The sequence below is a fragment of the Myodes glareolus genome, chromosome 14 (assembly GCF_982192425.1).
Source record: "Myodes glareolus chromosome 14, mMyoGla1.1, whole genome shotgun sequence".
In the NCBI taxonomy this organism is placed as follows: Eukaryota; Metazoa; Chordata; class Mammalia; order Rodentia; family Cricetidae; genus Myodes; species Myodes glareolus.
Genome location: NC_142039.1, coordinates 15,222,327 through 15,242,051, shown reverse-complemented (window position 1 = coordinate 15,242,051; position 19,725 = coordinate 15,222,327). Strand labels below are relative to the sequence as shown.

The 19,725-nt window shown below is 40.8% G+C and overlaps 2 protein-coding genes across 3 annotated transcripts in view; one reads left to right on the top strand and one right to left on the bottom strand.

The window, feature by feature from the left end:
- The window catches only part of Dclre1c (DNA cross-link repair 1C), a 34,343-nt gene extending 31,996 nt beyond the window's left edge, over positions 1 to 2,347 (bottom strand). The window contains exon 1 of the mRNA XM_048461240.3: positions 2,133 to 2,347. Within this exon, the coding sequence (XP_048317197.3) occupies positions 2,133 to 2,139 (7 nt within the window). The 5' untranslated portion in view covers positions 2,140 to 2,347. The remainder of the gene's footprint in view (positions 1 to 2,132) is intronic.
- A 76-nt stretch (positions 2,348 to 2,423) lies between these two features.
- Meig1 (meiosis/spermiogenesis associated 1) lies at positions 2,424 to 18,415 on the top strand. 2 transcript variants are annotated; one of them, XM_048461247.2, is made up of 3 exons: positions 2,424 to 2,557; positions 15,758 to 15,924; positions 18,194 to 18,415. In XM_048461247.2, the coding sequence occupies exons 2-3, from the start codon at positions 15,787 to 15,789 to the stop codon at positions 18,320 to 18,322; spliced, it is 267 nt and encodes an 88-aa protein (XP_048317204.1). In that variant the 5' UTR covers positions 2,424 to 2,557; positions 15,758 to 15,786; the 3' UTR covers positions 18,323 to 18,415. The 2 variants fall into 2 exon arrangements, with proteins under 2 accessions (XP_048317204.1, XP_048317205.1); XM_048461248.2 differs by lacking the exon at positions 2,424 to 2,557 and adding an exon at positions 2,562 to 2,684.
- Positions 18,416 to 19,725: the final 1,310 nt, after the last annotated feature.

Here is a 19,725-nt window from a genome sequence, read left to right as displayed (position 1 = left end):
GGTTTTTCTGTGAAACAGTCCTGGCTGTCCTGGAACTCACTCTGTGGATCAGGCTTTCCTTGAACTCACAGAGATCTGCTTGCCTATGCCTGCCTATGCCTCCCAAGTGCTGGGATCAAAGGTATGCACCACTACCACTCGACCCTGAAATGCATTTTAAACATGCCTTGATTTATGACTTTCTTTGTTCTATAATACTTCATGAAGCTGTTTCCACATTGGAAAATGGAATTTAGGGTGATCTAAGTCTGTGTTCCTGGCCCATGGTCACTTAAAAGAAATCCAAATAAATGATCTCTTCTTCCCTGTGAGATGAGAGCTGTGGGTCCCCAGCGGTTACAGCTGACTAAGATACGCCTTCAAGAGTCCAGCACACTCGAAAACCCACGGAAGTGAAGAATACAGCAAACAGTATTTCCCCAGAGACAGAAGTGATTCCAGAATAATGCCAGGAATAAGTTATGAGGAGACGGGCCAGAATGCCACGATCAGATAACATTTGCTTGCTCTTGCAGCCATAACAGTTCTGTTCCCATCCAGATTTTCATAAAGAGGAATGTGGTAAGAGGGAAGGCAGGCAGTGGAGAGAAGTGGTCTAGACATAGTCACTAAAGTACACATTTTACCACAGCAGAACTGACTAAGCCTTGGTTTTGTATAAGATGGTCTGTCTTAGAATAATGGGGACTGTTGATGTGGCTGGGTTGCCTATACAGAACAATAAATTCTGCATTGAGTCTGGCTATCTATAGAATTGTTCCTAAGTTGAAACTCCTCAAGAGGCAAGGGAAAATAAGGTTCTTATTCTTATTTATTTGCTCACCTTTTTCCTCTTTATAATGTATACAGTAGGAAATAATAGTGAGAATCAAGTTATCAATGTAAGTTATCAATGTAAGCAACATGTACACTTAGATTCTTACAACTTAACTTTCCCACTCAAGACTCTTTCCTTTTACAAGTTTTTACACAACACTGAACACATATAACACAGGCAAGCAAATCCAACATCTGCTTATAATAAATCATAAGTAGATCTATTTGAAAGCAATTCTTTGGTATGGTGTTGTGTGGCATGATAGCATGTGTAATGCAGAGTGTGTGTATTTTATGTTTAAAATTGAGACTGTTGGGTACTTTGATCCTGGAGGCAGAGGCAGGCAGATCTTTGTGTATTTGGAGCTAGCCTGGTCTCCATAGCAAGATCCAGGTCAGTCAGAACTACACAGTGAGACCCTGTCTCCAAATGGTAACAAACTCTAGAACAGAGACTTCAGGAAACTGCAATTAGGCCAGCTGTGGCTGGAGAAAAGTGATCCAGGACTACAGAGGAAGACAGCAAATTTGCATGGGCAGCATGCAAATTCCTAAGTCTTTATTGGCCTTATAAAAATCTTTGAGAGGTTTCTTGTTGTTTTGTTTTGTTTTTACTGAGAATAAAATAGAAAGCTATTGCAGGGTCCCAAGTCAAGCCCAAGACTGACATAATCTGACTTAGGTTTTAAGTGGGCTGTGCTGACTATCGTGTTGAGTGGAGGTGGGGAGAGATGTTGGGAATTCCTGTAATCACAAGAGAAACTGCAAAGATATAGCTTTTTGGACTTACATGGGAGCTCTCAAAGCCAACAGGTCTCACTGATGGGTGGACTAAGAGAAACAGAGAGCTTTGGGCAACAGCTATTCAAAGTGGAAGACATGGAAACAGCAGAATTTCCTTTGTTTGGGGGAAGAGGTTGGCTTTGGATGTGGAGCACAAATTGTATAGATAAATATAAAATTCAGAGATATATCTTGGCTAAGGAAATTAATCTGGGAGTTATAAACAGATCCTTTTTATTTTTAGTATTTAGTGACTTTAAAAAGAATTTTGCAGAATTTTACCTATAAAAAAAAACCAAGGCTTGTTTACCTGGCTCACAAAATTCTTACATTGTTAACTATTGGTTCTGGGAATTTTCAGTGAACTGGCCCTCACTCATCGTCCTTTTCCCTTTCATCCTCTGTTTATTAGCAAATCATCATGGCTCGCCACTCAAAAATACCGATCTGGATTCACTTTTCACCGAAATAGGTGATATATTAACTGTTAGTGAAGATGCTGTTGGGAAAACAAAGCTATAGATGTTAGTTACCTTTCATTTAGTCATTACCAGACACCATGCCGGATGGATTACTTGAATCCATACACACTGACAGTCATCTTTTATCAGGATCCAGAACCTCTGCGATCTCTACTCTCTCAAAGGCTTTCATATAACGTCTCATCGCAGCAGTGAACAGTTCCCAGCTGGTGCATTCCACGGTACAGAACACAGATCTCCTTGGTCAGTCTAGCCCTTAAAGAGCAAAGACCAAGAGCAAAGACCAAGAGCAAGGGGCGGGGCCTGAAGGAGCTGGGCGTGGCCTACGTGAGCGGGCGGAGTGGCGTCACTGCGTTGCTAGGAGACGGGCCGGCGGCAGCGGCCGCAACAGTTGGCCTCTGGCTGACTCAGCTTACAGACCCCGAGTAGAGAACGCGAGCACCGCAGCACCCTCCAGCGAGGCCGGCTGAACCAGGGTAACCGCGGATAGCGGGAGCCGGGTCTGAGCGGATGGGCAGCGAGGACCCGGGCCCTGACCGCCGGGCCCCTGGCTCCGTCCTGCCCCGGGAGCGCAAGCCCCGCCCCTTCCGCCCGGCAACCCTGGTACCTGGGTTTTCTGTCTTTTAGGGCGGGTCTTTATTTGGCCCTTCCTACCTCTTCGGATAGGCTCCCCAGCTACACGCTTCTGCTTCCCAAGGCAGCTCCTGTAATGCTCTTCCATTTAATGCCTTGGTTCAGAGGACTGTCTCTAGTCCAGTTTCTTCTGGGCAAATTATACCTCACAGAAATCGTGATTTACGGCAAAAAGAAAGTGGTTTCTGGCAGACAGAACGCTAGCAGTGGGAGCTCTCTTAAGGGTGGCTTTATGCTCTACAATCGCTAATTTGCACACCTGGGCTGTGGAACGACCTTTGGAGAGTGCATGGGATGCGGGGCGGCACTTTAACTGGGTTCAGAAAATGGTGTTCTGTTTCGTACACAGTGTGAGAACTGGGTTCAGATTAACAGTCGCGTTCATTATCTTGGCCAAGGTTTCCATATAGTTTAAAGGGATCCTCAGTTATATTCTGCCACCTGCTTGGAGCACAGATAATGAATTAAAGTGAGGAGAGTTGGGGTCGTTAGATTAGGCATGTTGTCATGTTGTCGTGTTATTAGCGGTAAGGGACAATAGCTTCAGCGACAGCAGGCAGGACTCACCATCGATCCCTAAAACACCCATCAAAGAGACGCTCAACGTGAAAAGTAGAGAAAGATGTAATTAAGGTGGCACACGACCAAGAGCGATAAGGACAAAGGTCCTGGGACCCAGGTTTGTGACATAAGCTTTAGGGTTAAGGAGAGGAAGAAACTAAATAGGTCATAAGAGGTATGCATAACAAACCGTCTCATTTAAGTTGTGGGTTTCCTGTTGTAGAACTTGCGGTGACTGGCTACATCACAGGTGTCTGCTTTTACATTAGAACCTTAATTTCTCAGGGACTTGAGTTTGGTGGCATTTTTTTCCCTCCAGTACACACATAGCCCTTAATAGTGCTTAATGAAATTCAGTTTCTAAAATGTAGACACTCAAGCATTGCCACTTCCTGTTTGTAGTGATACACATATATATTATAAGTGTGTATTATATAATATTTGTTTCATTCACTATTTTAAAATGCTATGCGTAGGTATTCTTATGTGAGCAAAACAAGAAAATGACTGCTTTTACACAGCCTTACAAAAACAGAAAGAAATATGTATATAGTTGTTATTGTGGTAGTGTCTTTACAGAGTAAAAATTAACAAAAAAAGTATCCCTTTCACAAATGATTGAGGATTTTTTTTCTTGGCAACAAGTTAAATATTGAAGCATTGATATATGTATATCCTTTACATCTGATGACATTGTTAGTCTTGCTTTGCAGTTATGAATTTTAAAATGACTTTGTGCTATTTCAAAGATTCACCCATTCTTTATGAAAGGCAGTAGCATAAAATGAATAAAAAAAACCCAACATGCTTCACCAAAAATATTTGGGAGAATAGCTATTTTTAGAGAAACATCAGGCCTGAACATCACCATTAATCAGGGGAGAAGACAGCTAAGTAGTGTCCCCAACTTATTAGCACTCATTCATAACAGCATTCCATAAAAGTAGGTGTGATACAAATGCCTGAAATCCCATCTCTTGGGATATGAAGCCAAGAGGATCAGAAGTTCAGGATCATCCTCAGGAGTTCCAGCCCACCTTGGACAATATGAGACCCTGTGTCAAACATAAAATAAGTGTCTTCTGGTTACAAACAAATTTATACACAAACCTCTTGCCTGGAATTTTACAAATGACATCTCTAACATAATAATAATACCCTCAGTAAATTGCTCACACTTCCCTGTAGGTACTGCTTTCTCATTCTCTCTGTTTTTATGCACCTGGCTAGACTATAAGCTTGAGTTCCCCTGCACCAGTCAATCCAAAAGTAGTGATGAGCATCTTTACCCAAGAGAAGTTCCAGCAACAGTGCCGCATGTGGATTTGCTCGTGGTTCCCTGGTTGTTCCCAGGTGAGCTCTTTGCAAGTTGGCTCCCTTCATACTACTATGTATGGCTTTAGCAGGAGCTGGCGTCACAGACTACAGTACTCTGAGGTCATCTGCACAGGCCCGTCAGCTGGAACTTTCTTACTCATCTGTTCGCGACTTGCCAATGAAATATTTTGAAGGACCTCCAGAAGATTCCACTGAACTTCCTCAAACAAACAAACAAAAAAACAAAACCAAGACCTGCTTAAAAAATGCCTTGATGGAGACTCCAAACCCTCTTCTTGAAGCGTGGTGGGATGCATACCGGTCATGGAGACTCCAAACCCTCTTCTTGAAGTGTGGTGGGATGCATACCGGTCATGCTGAACACTTTTCTTTCCCAGATTACCCAATGGAGACCTTGCTCTGTGGACCATAGTAAGGACACAGACTATCCCATGACCATCTTACTCACGTCCCTAACCCTCCAGGGCTGCAGCCTGGTATCTTTCTCAGATTTTATCTGGAATGGGTGTGATGCGTTTTATCATTTGAACTTCAACAAGATGCACTTCTGTCCTTGCTACGTCTGGTCAGTAATTCCTCCACCAGTTTCTGTAGTTTTAATGTTTCACGGATGCTTGGTTTTGGCTCAGTTCCTGGGTAAGAAGTTTCCTGTATGCTGAACTGCAGTTCCATCTATGTTTGCTCCTTTGCCAAATAAGCTGCTTCTGAATCGAGTTATATATCCTTCAGGTAAAATTCATAACCAACCAAGGAACACTTGGCTTCCATAGTTTCTTCTACCTTCTGATTCATTGATCTGTATGGCTTGGTTTACAAGTTCAGTCGGGGCCCTCCCATCCCTCCTGGTCTTCTAGAAGCAGAAGTAAAGGCCTTCAGTTCAAGCCTTATCATGAACCCTTGCGACAAGTTCCTGACTGGACAGAAATGCTGAATTGACTAATTTTGATCGACAAAGAGAAACACCACAGCATTTCCTAAGAAGAGGTGTGGAACTTTCTTTAGAAGTTGAGAAAAAGTGCAGAAAATCAAATCCATTGTATCTACTGTCCCTATTACTAAACTGAAAGGTAAGGCTCCTCACTGGATGAATTGAATACTCCATGAGTACAAGGTCACATCTCGACAGGAGCAGGTGAAAGGGAGCAGGCCGGAGCCAGGGACATCTGTGAGAACAGGCCTGAGCCAGGGACATCTGTGGGAACAGGCCTGAGCCAGGGATCTCTGTGGGAATAGGCCTGAGCCAGCGACCTCAGCCAGAGCAGGCTTGAGCCAGCGACCTCAGCAGAAACAGCCTCAAGCAAGCAACCTCCATGGGAGCAGGCCAGAATGACCCCCAGGATTGCAGAGCTACCCCTGGGGAGCACTGAGTGACCTCTGGGAACACTGAGTGATCTCTGACGTGACTAGAACTGTGACCCTGAAGCACCATAAGGAGCAACCATCTGAGACTTGGATACACTGGCACTTGAAGAAAACCAAGAAAAAGCAATGAAACAGATGAAAGAAATTATTTAAGACAAGAAAACTGAAATAGAGACAATAAAGAAAACAAAAGGAAAGAATTATAGAAACAGAAATCATGAGAAAACGATAAGGAACCACAAATGCAAGCATGAACAGCAGAATACAAGAGATAGAAGAGAGAATCTCAAGCACTGAAGGTAAAATAGAGGAAATAGACTCATTGGTCAAAGAAAACATTAAATCTAATGAAAGTTTAACACAAAATATCCAGGAAATATGAAACACCATGAAAAGATCAAGCTTAAGAATAATAAGAGACAGAAAAAGGAGAATTCCAGCTCAAAAGCACAGAAATATATATTTAACAAAATCATAGAAGAAAACTTTCCCAACCTAAAGAAATATGCATATGAAGATACAAGAAGATTACAGAACACCAAGTAGAGTAGACTGGATCAAAAAAAAAAAAGAACACCTCCCCTTGCCATATAATAATCAACACACTAAATATACAGAATAAAGAAAGAATATTAAGAGCTGCAAAGTATAAAGACCAAGTAACATATAAATGCAGACCTATCAGAATTATACCTGACTTCTCAATGGAAACAGTGAAAGCCAGAAGATCCTGATCAAGTGTTATGCAGACATTAACAGACCAAGGATGCCAGGCCAGACTACTAGGCTCAGCAAAACTTTCAATCACCATAGACAGACAAAACAAGATATTTCATGACAGAACCAGATTTAACAAAACCCAGCCCTACACAAAGTGCTAGAAGGAAAACTCCAACCCAAGGAAGTTGGCTACATCCACAGAAACACAGACAATAGATGATCTCACAGCAGCAAATTCCCCAAATGGGAAAAACACACACAATAACATCACCAACAATGAAAACTAAAACAATGGGAACTGGCACTCACTGATAATTAACATCCCTTAATATAAGTGGACTCAACTCACCTACAAAAAGACACAGGCTAATAAATTTGGTACGAAAACAGAATCCATCCTGCTGCTGCACACAAGAAACACACCTCAACCTCAAAGACAGACATTACCTCAGAGTAAAGAGTTGGAAAAAATTTTCTAATCAAATGGACCTAAGAAACAAGCTGGAGTAGCTATCCTAATATCTAACACAATAGGCTTCAAACTAAAATCAATCAAAAGAAACAAAGAAGGATAGTTTATATTAATCACAGGAAAAACACATCAAGAGGAACTCTAAATACTGAACATCTATGCCCCCAATACAAAGGCACCCTCATATGTAAAAGAAACACTGCTGAAGCTTAAATCACACATTAGACCTCACACACTAATAGTGGGAGACTACAACACCCCACTCTCACTAATGGACAGGTCTTCCAGACAGGAACTTAATAGAGAAATAAGGGAACTAACAGATGTTATGACTCAAATGGACTTACCAGACATCTATAGAATATTCCATCCAAACATGAAAGAATATACCTTCTTCTCAGCACCTCATGGAACCTTCTCAAAAATTGACCACATACTAGGTAACAAAGCAAACCTCAACGGATACAAAAAAATTGGAACAACCCCATGTATCTTATCAGACCATCATGGCTTAAAATTATAATGCAGCAGCAACACTAATTCCAGAAAGCCCACAAACACATAGAAAGTAAACAATGCTCACCTGAATTATCAATGGGTCAAGAAAGAAAGAATGAGATGAAAAACTTCCTAAAATTCAATGAAAATGACCATACAACATATCCAAATTTATGGGACACAATGAAAATAGTGTTAAGAGGAAAGTTCATAGCACATAAAGAAGTTGGAAAAATCCCACATTAGTGAGTTAACAGAACAACTGAAAACTCTAAAACAAAAAGAAGCAAACTCACCCAGGAGGACTAGATGGCAGGAAATAATCAAACTGAGAGCTGAAATCAACAAAAAAGAAACAAAGAAAACAATACAAAGAATCAATGAGAAAAAGAGTTGCTTCTTTGAGAAAAATCAACAAAACAGACAAACCTTTATACAAGCTAACCAAAAGGCAGAGAAAATATCCAAATTAACAAAATTGGAAGTGAAAGGGGAACATAACAGCTGAGTTGGAGGAAATCTAGAGAATTATCAGGTCATTTTTCAAAAACCTGTACTCCACAAACTGGAAAACTTAAAAAGGAAATGGACAATTTTCTGGATAAATACCACTTACCAAAATTAAATCAAGACCAGATAAGCAAATTAAATAGACCTATAACTGCTAAAGAAATAGAAACAGTCACTAAAGTCTCCCAACTGAAAAAAAGTCCAGAGTCAGATAGTTTCAGTGTTACAAGATTTTAAAAGAATACCATACTCTTCAAATGTTCTACACAATAGAAACAGAAGGAACACTGCCAAACTTTTTATGAAGCTACAGTTACCCTGATACCCAAACCACACAAAGACATTACTAAGAAAGAGAATTACTAGACCAATCTCACTCATGTGTATTGATGCAAAATTACTCATTAAAATATTGGCAAACCAAGTCCAGGAACACATCAGAAAAATCATCCACCATGATCAAGTTGACTTCATCCCAGAGATGCAGGGATGGTTCAACATACAAAAATCTGGAAATGTAATCCACCATATAAACAAAGTGAAAAAAACCCCACATGATCATCTCACTGGATGCTGAAAAAGCCTTTGACAAAACACAGCATCCCTTCATGATAAAGGTCTTGGAGAAGTCAGGGATAAAAGGAACATACCTAAACATAATAAAGGCAATACACAGCAAGTCGACAGCCAACATAAAACTAAATGGAGAGAAACTCCCAGCGATTCCACTGAAATCCAGAACAAGACAAGGTTATCTACTCTCTCCATATCTATTCAATATAGTTCTTGAGGTCCTAGCTAGAACAATGAGACAACAAAAGGAGATTAAGGGGATACAAATAAGAAAAGAAGAAGTAAAACTCTATTTGCTGATGATATGAGAGTTTACATAAGCAACCCCAAAAATTCTACCAAGGAACTTCTACAACTCATAAACACTTTCAGTAATGTAGCAATATTCAAGATTAACTAAAAAAAATCAGTAGCCCTCTACACAGATGAGAAAGAATCAGATAAACATCACCCTTCACCATAACCACACGTAACATAAAATATCCTGGAGTAACTCTAACCAAACAAGTGGAAGACCTAAATGACAAGAACTTTAAATCTTTGAAGAAAGAAGAAGAAGGCACAAGAAAATAGAAATATCTTGGGTAGGTAAAATTAGCATAGTAAAAATGACAATCTTACCAAAAGCAATCTACAGATTCAACGTAATGCCCATCAAAATCCCAGCAAAATTCTTCACAGTTCTCGAAAGAATGATACTCAATTTCATATGAAAAAACGAAAAATCAAGGATAGCCCAAACAATTTTGTACAATAAAGGAACTTCTGGAGGCATCACAATCCTTGACTCCTAACTCTACTACAGAACTACAGTACTGAAAACAGCTTGGTATTGGCATTAAAAACAGACAGGTGGGGGGCTGGAAAGATGGCTCAGTGGTTAAGAGCATTGCCTGCTCTTCCAAAGGTCCTGAGTTCAATTCCCGGCAACCACATGGTGGCTCACAACCATCTGTAATGAGGTCTGGCCTGCAGGCATACACACAGAATATTGTATACATAATAAATAAACTGTTTAAAAAAAACAAACAACAACAACAAAAAAAACCAGACAGGAGGACCAATGAAACCGAATCGAAGACCCGGATATCAATCCACACACCTACAAAAACCTGATTTTTGACAAAGGTGCAAAAAATATCAAATGAAAAATAAGCATATTCAACAAATGGTGCTGGCAAAACTGGATATCCACATGGAGGAGAATGAAAATAGATCTATCATCATGCACAAAACTCAAGTTCAAAGGGATCAAAGACCTCAACATAAAACCAATCACACTGGACCTCAGAAGAGAAAGTGGAAAGTACACTTGAACATGTTGGCACAGAATACCACTTCCTAAATAACCCCAGCAGCACAGACACTGAGAGAAACAATAAACGGGACCTCCTGAAACTGAAAAGCTTCTGTAAAGCAAAGGACATGGTCAACAAGACAAAACGGCAGCCTACAGAATGGGAAAAGATCTTCACTAACCCCACATCAGACAGAGGGTGGTCTCCAAAATATACAAAGAACTCAAGAAATTGGTCGTCAAAGGAACACAAAATTCGATTAAAAAAATGGGTTACAGACCTAAACAGAGAACTTTAACAGAGGAATCTAAAATAACTGAAAGACATTTAAGGAAATGCTCATCTTTAGGCTTCAGAGAAATGCCAATCAAATGAACCTTGAGATTCCATCTTACAACTGTAAGAAAGGCCATGATAAAAAACACTGATGACAACTAATGCTGGAGAGGTTGTGGGCTAAAGGGAACACTCCTTCATTGCTCATGAGAGTGCAAGCTGGTACAGCCACTTTAGACATCAGTATGGTGATTTCACACAATTAGGAAACAAACTACCTCAAGACCCAGCAATACCACTTTTGAGTATATACCCATAGGATGCTCAACCATGCCATAAGGACATGTGCTCAACTATGTTCATAGGAGCATTGTTTGTCGTAGCCAGAACCTAGAAACAATCTAAATGCCCTTCAACTAAAGAATGAATAAGGAACATGTGGTACATTTACACAATGGAGACCCCAGAAAAAAATAAAACATCTTGAAATTTGTGGGCAAATGGATGGATCTAGAAAACATCGTATTGAGTGAGGTAACCCAGACTCAGAAAAACAAATATAATATGTACTTACTCATTAGTGACTTTTAGACATAAAGCAAAGACAAACCAACCTACAATTCACAATCCCAGAGAACCTAGACAACGATGAGGACCCTAAGAGAGGCGTACATGGATCTAATCTACATGGGAAGTAGAAAAACACAAGATCTCCTGAGTAAATTGGGAGCATGGGGACCGTGGGAGAGGATAGAAGAGGAAGGGAGGGGAGTGGAGAAAAATATATAGTTTAATAAAAACAAAACAAAACAAAAATGTCACATTTCTCTCTTTCTGTCTCTCTCCTCTTTTTTCTTTCTTTTTTTTTTTTTTAAATCAAGCTCAATCAGATGTGGGTTTTTCCACAGTGGATTTTTTTGTTTGTCTTGCTGTTTTTGTTTTTGTTTGTTTTCTGGGCACTTTGGTTTCTTGTTTCTCTCAGTTTAATGTCCACCAGCTTTTCTGATTTTCCTTTAGTCATGACTGAAGTGTTAGAAAACCTCTCCTCTCCTTTCCACTCCTGTTTGGCTTCTTTCCCACCTAGATATGTCAGGTCATAGTGTCTGACACACTTGATGTTCAGTAAGGCAAATGTATTTTTATTAGCCCCCCTGCCCCAGTCACCAAAGTAAAGCACTGCATTTTCAAGTCCTGAGTGTCACTATCACAAGTAGCAATGGAATTGTATTTTCCCAGAGTCACTGAAGTATTAAAGCAAGGAATGTCAGGTTCTTTGTGAATTTTAGTTTATCTCTTCAAAATGTAACTCCTATTCCAAAAATAGTAAGCGATAGTTAACTCTAGGTAAATGTGGGCATGGCCATGGCATGAGAAATGGATTCAGGTTACTCTGCTTGCTGTCTTCCACCATGGAAGAGAGTAAAGTTTGTTGCCGTAGAGCAAAAGACAGGCAAAAAAAAAAAATGCATTTGTCAATTGTATTGGTAAGGTCATAAGAGAGGCAGGTTAGAACAGAGCAAAGGAATAGCTTCTGTCGATTTTTGTTCTTATAAAATTCTTACCTAGTGGTCTGCTAAGTAACAAATTTGTTTTTCCTCACAGTTATAAACACGTTAGCTCAGAGCCAGAGGCTGAAAGCAAATGGCTGTTCAGCACCCAGGAAGTTCCTGACGATGGTGTTTGACCTGCAACTCCTGCAGTCACTCAGCTTGGGGCAGGTGGTCTGCCTGTGCGGCCAAGCACAGAGTGCTTCACAGAACTTCACGAGACTCACTTTCTGTGTGCTTTTTCCTGAACTAGACACAAAATGGTCTTTTTATGATGAAATTGGCGTTACATTTCCAGATGTCTGATAATGTCTTTAAAGTGGGCATTTTGCTGAGAAAAACTTCCCTTCCCGAAGCTTTGCGTGGGTGCGGCACCCATTCCCCCCTCCGCAGCCCGCAGCAGTTTCATGTGTGTTGCTTATGCTGAAAGTGACAAAAGACGTGACACTCAGGAAAATATCTTTTTATCTTCAAAGTTATTGCTTTTAATTAAGATTTTTTTAATACAATCTTTTCTTATTTTACATAGCTTTCCCTGTTCCCACTCCCTCCCTCCTCCTGTCCACCCCCATCCACTCCTCAGAAAGGGTAAGGCTTCCCCATGGGGAGTTAACAAAGTGTATGATTCTTGCTTAAGGCAAATATTTTTGAATGATACAAGCAAATCAAAGCATTCTATTGTCGAACAGCTAAGCCTAGAGTGAAAACGATGGGGAAACAAAACTAACCCCAAACCACTGCCCTAAGAAAACAAGCGCTGTCTATAGACACAGTAAAGTGATTCAACCATTAACTTCGTAGGAAATATGACTAATTTTGAATATTTTAAAAGTTTTTTTTTTATTTTTGAATTATTTTTATGACGTGCATTCACAAGGCTTAAGAAGCCCTGTACACATAGGTGCAGTGCCCAAGGAGGCCAGTAGATGGTGCTGATGAGTCAGTCTCCTAGGGGTTGGAGGTTCTGATGGTTGTGAGTGCTTGAATTGGTGCTGAGATTAAACTTCATCCTGTGCAAAGACAATACGAAGTTGTAGCCACTGCACAATCTCTCTAGCCACTCGAGTGGGTTTATTTTGTTTGTTTGTTGTTTGAGACAGTCTCACTGTGTAGCTTTGACTGTCCTGGAACAAGCAACCGGTCTCAAACTCACAGAAACTCAATTGTCTCTGCATGGATTAAACATGCGCACCACTACCCCTGGCTTGAATGTATCTTTAATAAATGAGTTCACATTTTCCCCTCTCTTGATCTTCAAATCATATTTTCGTGTGTGTGTGTGTGCGTGTGTGTGTGAGATTTCATCTCCCCTCTATAAGCGCACTACCAAGCTCTACTACTTATTTTCAACTCACTTGTTAGTCATCGCTGGGGATGTAGTGAACTTCCCAGTGAAATGAATGGAATTATAAAATAAGAAACTTTTTGTTTTGCCAGGTTTTCCCCATTTTACCAAGACTCTCACAATACCTAACAATGAATTCAGTAAGATGCAGCATGAACCTAAATCTAAAATAACTGAGGCAAAAATTGTTAAAAACGCACACTCTAACAGAGGCCTGATTTTCCCTAGTCTAACCAATGTGCATGTCAGTTCACACACTGGAAAAAATGCACAGAGCAGTCCTGGTTCTTTATCTGCTGTATGGTTACCATTTTCGTCAGAATTAGAGCTATACTAGTCCAGTGATTTCATTTACATTAATTTAACTCTGACGCTAAACCGAACAAAGGTGGGACTGTGATTTCCAAAGAGAATGTGAACAGCCTTCTATTTAGAATGTGATAATGTAAGTAATGGGGCAAAAAAATCTAGAGGATGCAGGAGGAGCGTAGGCAGGCTCCTCGTCTTTCCCAGGCCAGCCCATTAGTACTCAAACCGGAAGCTAAACCAAGGCCTCAGTCTCCTGCTAGCCTCCCTTTTACTAACTGTGAGAAGAGACTTGAAGGCTGCATTCTCCACACTGAGGAAATAGTCAAGGAAATTCAACAAGTCTGTTTTTCCCTTTTCCTACTTTTCCCTCTGTATAAGCTAAATGGATCCATTTGTAAAGGCATTTGCTGTGAGTCATGCTCTTGATTCATCCTATGTTTGGGATGATGTTCACCCAGTGGCAAGGAGGGATATTTCTAATTGATATGAGGATAATTTTGCCTTTCCTATCATTGTACTTTAATGTGTTTCTTGACTTTTAAAAAAATAACCTAATGAGAATGTGTTGCAGCAATCGAAAATACATATATTCCCTTAAGGATTTTCTTTATGAAGTATGTCAATGAATTTTAGACGAAATAAAAATTTTTAATAGAATGGATTCAAGGAATCATGGTGAATATTTTGGGTACTTTGTGTCAGTTAAATAATCTTTTGTAACAAAGTAAGTATTTGAGAAAAACAAATACAAGACAATGCCTTTGAAAAACTGACTATGGTGTTGGGCCTGTGTAGCTCAATGGAAGAATGCTTGCCTAGCACTCATAAGGTCCTGAGTTCAGTCCCAGTAGCCGGGGAAAAACTCAGCAATAGAAGTTTGGTATGTAGACAGTTAATATGAACTAAGCTTGGATAGCTGAATGACCAGTAGTAACCCCCATGCGGTTTGAAATCAGTGCTCTAACACAACAATAACTACCCTGGAATTGGTCCAGTTCTCCTCCCACGCCAGTCTACCAGAGGGCGGTGTGACACTGTGACTCAAGAAGACAGATTATGATGTCTTCAGAAGTTAAATGGAAGGTGCATCTTGGGAACAGGAAGGGGAGAGAAAGCAGAGTGCTTCTTCCTTTGTGATTTGTAAGCAGCGCAGATGGCCTCACCCCAGGTCCTCCTGCCTTGGCCTCCCAGGTCCATCACCATGCCTTGCTAAGAACAATTGTCATGATGTTCCTTTTTTAAAAGAGGGAGAAGGAGAGGAAGAGAGTGAGAATATAAATCAATGGAATAGTGGTGGAATATTTTGACAATATATTGAGCAGATACAAATGACAGTGTGTTTTTGTAAATGTACACTATCTAGTGTCCAGAAACCAAGAATGGCTATTTTGGAACATTACTTAATAATTTCAAATGCAATTTTTTTAAAGATTTATTTATTTATTTATTTATTTATTATGTATACAACATTCTGCCTGCATATATGCCTGCACACCAGAAGAGGGCGCTAGATCTCATTACAGATGGTTGTGAGCCACCATATGGTTGCTGGGAATTGAACTCAGGACCTCTGGAAGAGCAGCCAGTGCTCTTAACCTCTGAGCCATCTCTCCAGCTCTCAAATGCAATTTTGATGATGAAATTAGCTATTCCTGTGCTGGAGAGATGGCTCAGTGGTTAAGAGCACTGACTGCTCTTCCAGAGGACCTGGGTTCAATTCCCAGCACCCACATGGCAGCTCACAACTGTCTGAAGATCCAGTTGCAGGGGATCTGACACCTTCACACCAAAGCACATAAGATAAAGTTAAATAAACCATAAAAATATTTTTTTAAAAAAGAAATTAGCTATTCTCTGCATGTCTTCCAGGGCTTAAGAATATTTTGGGTGCATTGTTTTGTTTCCCCAAAAATAACAGTCTTGGAAATTAATATTAAAGTGTGAAATTTTACTAAAGTTTTTTTATTTTGTTTCATTTTATTTGATTTTTTGAGACAGGGTTTCTCTATAGCTTTGGTGCCTATCCTGGAACTAGCTCTTTTAGACCAGGCTGGTTGAACTCACAGAGATCCACCTGCCTCTGCCTCCCAAGTGCTGGGATTAAAGGCGTGCTCCACCACTGCCCAGCAAGGTTCTCTTCAGCAAGGTTTTTCTTCAGTTGTTGTCGTTCATTCTAAAGGTTTTGAAAATTGTAACCAGCATGTTACCTATTAAATTGTTCTAACCTCTTTCAGAAATAATTGCTAGGAAAGCCTCCGGAGCCATGGCGAGTTCTGACGTGAAACCGAAATCAATAAGTCGCGCCAAGAAATGGTCAGAAGAAATAGAAAACCTGTACAGATTTCAACAAGCAGGATATCGGGATGAGATTGAATACAGACAAGTGAAGCAAGTTGCCATGGTAAAATTTATTGCTCTTCAAGCTTGCTAAAAAACCAGCTTCACAGAGGGCGAACTGTATCTTAATAACAGGGCAACAAAACACTACTGAAGGGAATTCTCTGAAACTCCCATCTCAAGACAGGGAGATGAAAGCCCCTGAAGTGGTCTACAAGTTGGGGGCCAGTGTGGTCCTTTGGCTGGGCACATTCACTTTCTGGACTACTGTGCTCTCTTATACACGAGTCTTCAAACGGTCCTTTTCCTTACTCTGGTAACTCTATTATCGTATATTCAGCTGTGGTAAAACATTATTTCCCCTCTGCTTATTTTGACAGTAAATTAGAAAGGGATTGTATATGCTGGCTTCTTCTTTTCTTGGTTTTTTTTTTTCTGTTATTGTTTTTGTTTCTCGAGATAAGATCTCAATGGTCAAACCAGGCTGATCTTGAATTCACTGCCTCAGATAAGCATCAGTCCTCCTAGGCTAAGCATCAATCTTTCCAGGCTCTGGGATTACAGGAGCAAACATCACATCCAGCGTAGCTACACTCTACAATTAACAACTAATTTAATATTAATGGATAGCAAGCTAGATAACTCACACCACTGGGTGCCTCCCAGTTTAACCATTTACCTGACCAGGGAGTTTTCCCTCCTGCAATTCTTATAGATGATGCTTACAAAGTGACCTTGAGTTCTCTGAAGAGCCAGTAGGTGTCTACACACTAACAAGGGTGTCTTTGGAATCTGGTGAAGGGATAAGAATCTGTCCTGGGGTCTCGGGAACAGCCCCTTTCCCTGCTGGTGGCAGCTCTGACTTAAGCGCTAGAAACAGCTGTTTCCCCCAAAGCAAATGCAGGTGGACCTGCCACGCTGGCCAGGTGAGCGGGGTCAGTTCCGGGTCAGTTCCTACTGTCACATAATTAAAGCAGGCGAGAGAAGACACAAAGTCCGTGCATTGTGACACATGCCTGAGATCCCAGCTCTCAGAAGACTCAGGCTCTTAAGCCTGGGCTACATCGGGAGAGTATGTCTCAAAAAAAAGCAGGTGAAAGAATTGGAAAGGAAAAGCGGGCAAATTTACCAGAAAATAATAGACACGGTTCCCCAAACAGTTGCAGGCTGTGATTTATAGGAGGGCTGGGAAAGGGAAGGGCTGTCCATATCGGCCATCTTAAAGAAAAGGGTTTGATTTTCCAAAACTTGAACTTTTGATAATGATAAAGTATATCTCACAAAATTCAGAAGGAACATTTTTATCAATAAAAAGAACACATTGGGTCCCAGAATGCACTGTGATGAGTTATGGACCAAAGAAAAGTTATTACCTGAGACTTAACAAGTTCCTAGAACACATATGCATGCGTTCAAGCACACACACACACACACACACACACACACACACACACACAGTGGCTGGACATGTGGCTTTGTTAGTAGAGTGCTTGCCTTGCATGCATGAAGCCACTCTGGGCTCCATTTCTAACACCACTTAAACCGAGCACGGTTGTAATTACACGCCTGTAATCCTCAGGTGGATGGAAAAGATCAGAAGTTCAAGGTCATCCTTGGACTACACAGCACAGACAGAAAATTATATGAAACATTGTCTGAAACTAACAGCAAAGCCACCATTTATTAACCTGATCAAGAAAACATAATATTGAAGTTGGAGAGAAAGAAGAAAGCATACAAATCAGATCAAGGCAAATGATAAACAAATCAGAGTGAGACAGAACAAGGACTAGTGGGGAGAAGAAAGGATAGCTGAGGGCTCATGGGTTCAAGTTCTATTAAAAATTGGACTTGATCATGAACTTGAAGCTTGGGTAGAAGTGCACAGGTACTTCTTCAAGACTACTGCCTTCCTTTAGTCCAGAGGTTCTCAACCTTTCTAATTCTGTGACATTTAATACAGTTCCTCATGTTGTGGTGACCCCAACCATAAAGTACTTCATTGCTATTTCATAACTGTAATTTTGCTACTGTTATGTATGAATTTTAATACAAATATATGATGTGCAGGGTATCTTATGTATCCAATGTTCTGCCTGCCTGTATGCCTGCACGGCACACAGATCTCAGGGGTGATTGTGAGCCACCATGTGGCTGCTGGGAATTGAACTCAGGATCTCTGGAAGAGCAGCCAGTGCTCTTAACCTCTGAGCCATCTCCCCAACCGCCAGACGTTAATTTTCGATGCAAGTTGTTTGATGGTAAAATACGATATGAAATAAAACCGGCATGACCACATTCTTGTCCTTGCCCTTCCCGCCCTTCCCATGCAGGTGGACCGTTGGCCAGAGACGGGCTACGTGAAGAAGCTTCAGCGGAGGGACAATACTTTCTACTACTACGACAAGCAGAGGGAGTGCGAGGACAAGGAAGTCCATAAAGTGAAAGTGTACGCCTACTGACCTTCTCATTCCTTTGGCTTGGCAATCTTATTTTAAGAATTCATTGTTAACTCTTTCCATCATGTAAATGTCATTTTACAAAACAATTCAAAATGCTGTCTTTAATTCAGTGTCTTACAACGTAAACACCACGGAACCTGGTACTGGCCAGACCAGTCATCCTTGCCGGTTCTGAACTGTTCTGCAGCTGCACAGAGTCTTAGACTTGGGCCCTGCCCCTCTTCCTCCTTCTGAGCACTTTAGTGGCTTCCTTGGGAATTCAACCCTTTGGAAGCCCCTCCAAGGGTTAGACTATGTATTTCCTTACAGCAGATCAATACTTCACTCAGAGCTCGCTCCTAGCCTTTCTCTGCCTACAATAGCACTCGTATTTTCTGGCCTGAGGGTTTTGTTTTTTTCCTCTTGGTTCTTTTCCTCTTTCAGGACATACTGGAAATACAAAGTATGATACCTACCCTGGAGGAGCCCTCCACAAATGTAGAAATGTGCAAATGTAGAAATGTATCTAACGTGCATGTGACTGTATGTAGGGTTAGTCCAGCACCACAAGAAGAGCAAGAACACACACACACATGCAGAGGGAGGGAGGGAGGGAGGGAGGGATAGAGGAAGGGAGGGAGGGAAGGAGGGAGGAAAGGAGGGAGAAGAAAAAGAATGGAAACAAAAGAGCCAGAGAGAGTAAAATAGATTACACTACTGTGTAAACACAAATATTTATATTTTTTAATGAACTCTTAATGATTTATCTACCAGTGCTGGGATAAAACACAAAACCTCACAAAGACCATCTAGTCATTATGCTAGTAAGCTACATTCCCAGTCCTGGCTTATTTAGTTAGCTAGTTAACTGTGAAACATGGTCTTGCTGTCTATCCAAGCTGTCTTTGAACTCATGACCACCCTCCTCCTTTAACACTTCCCACCAGTGCTGAGATAATCACCATTTCTAAGCCATGGGCTCTCAGAAAGCAATTGGGCCTTGAAATTTGTGTTGACAGCACCCAACGGACACCTTGCTGTTAACTGTTTTGAGTTGAATTATGTCCTTTCTCCAAACACATCTAAACCCTACCCTGCAAGTACCTTTGAGTGTGATGGGAATTGGAGTAAGATCTTTAGAGGAGAAGTCAAATTAAAACATGGTCATATTCGTGGGTCCCAATCTTGTGAATGGTATCTTTAAGATCTGAAGATTCAAAAATCATGGAGATCCAAATTGGAGTGAGGAAGTCAATTTTGGGTGACGTTACATCACACATTGCCAGCAACCAGAAGTGACAAGGAGGAAGCAGAAATTACTGCTTAAAGCATTCAGAGTGAGCTTGGCTGGACAGGCACCTTGACTTTGGAAAATTTGTCTTCAGAGCCAAGAAGACACTGTTTCCTGTTGTTCAAGCTGCTTG

Bases quoted from the DNA above. Each gene is read 5' to 3' on its own strand.
- Meig1 (XM_048461247.2), top strand. From the start codon at position 15,787: ATGGCGAGTTCTGACGTGAAACCGAAATCAATAAGTCGCGCCAAGAAA. The intron at 15,925-18,193 runs GTAAAATTTATT...CTTCCCATGCAG, and splicing joins AAGTGAAGCAAGTTGCCATG to GTGGACCGTTGGCCAGAGAC.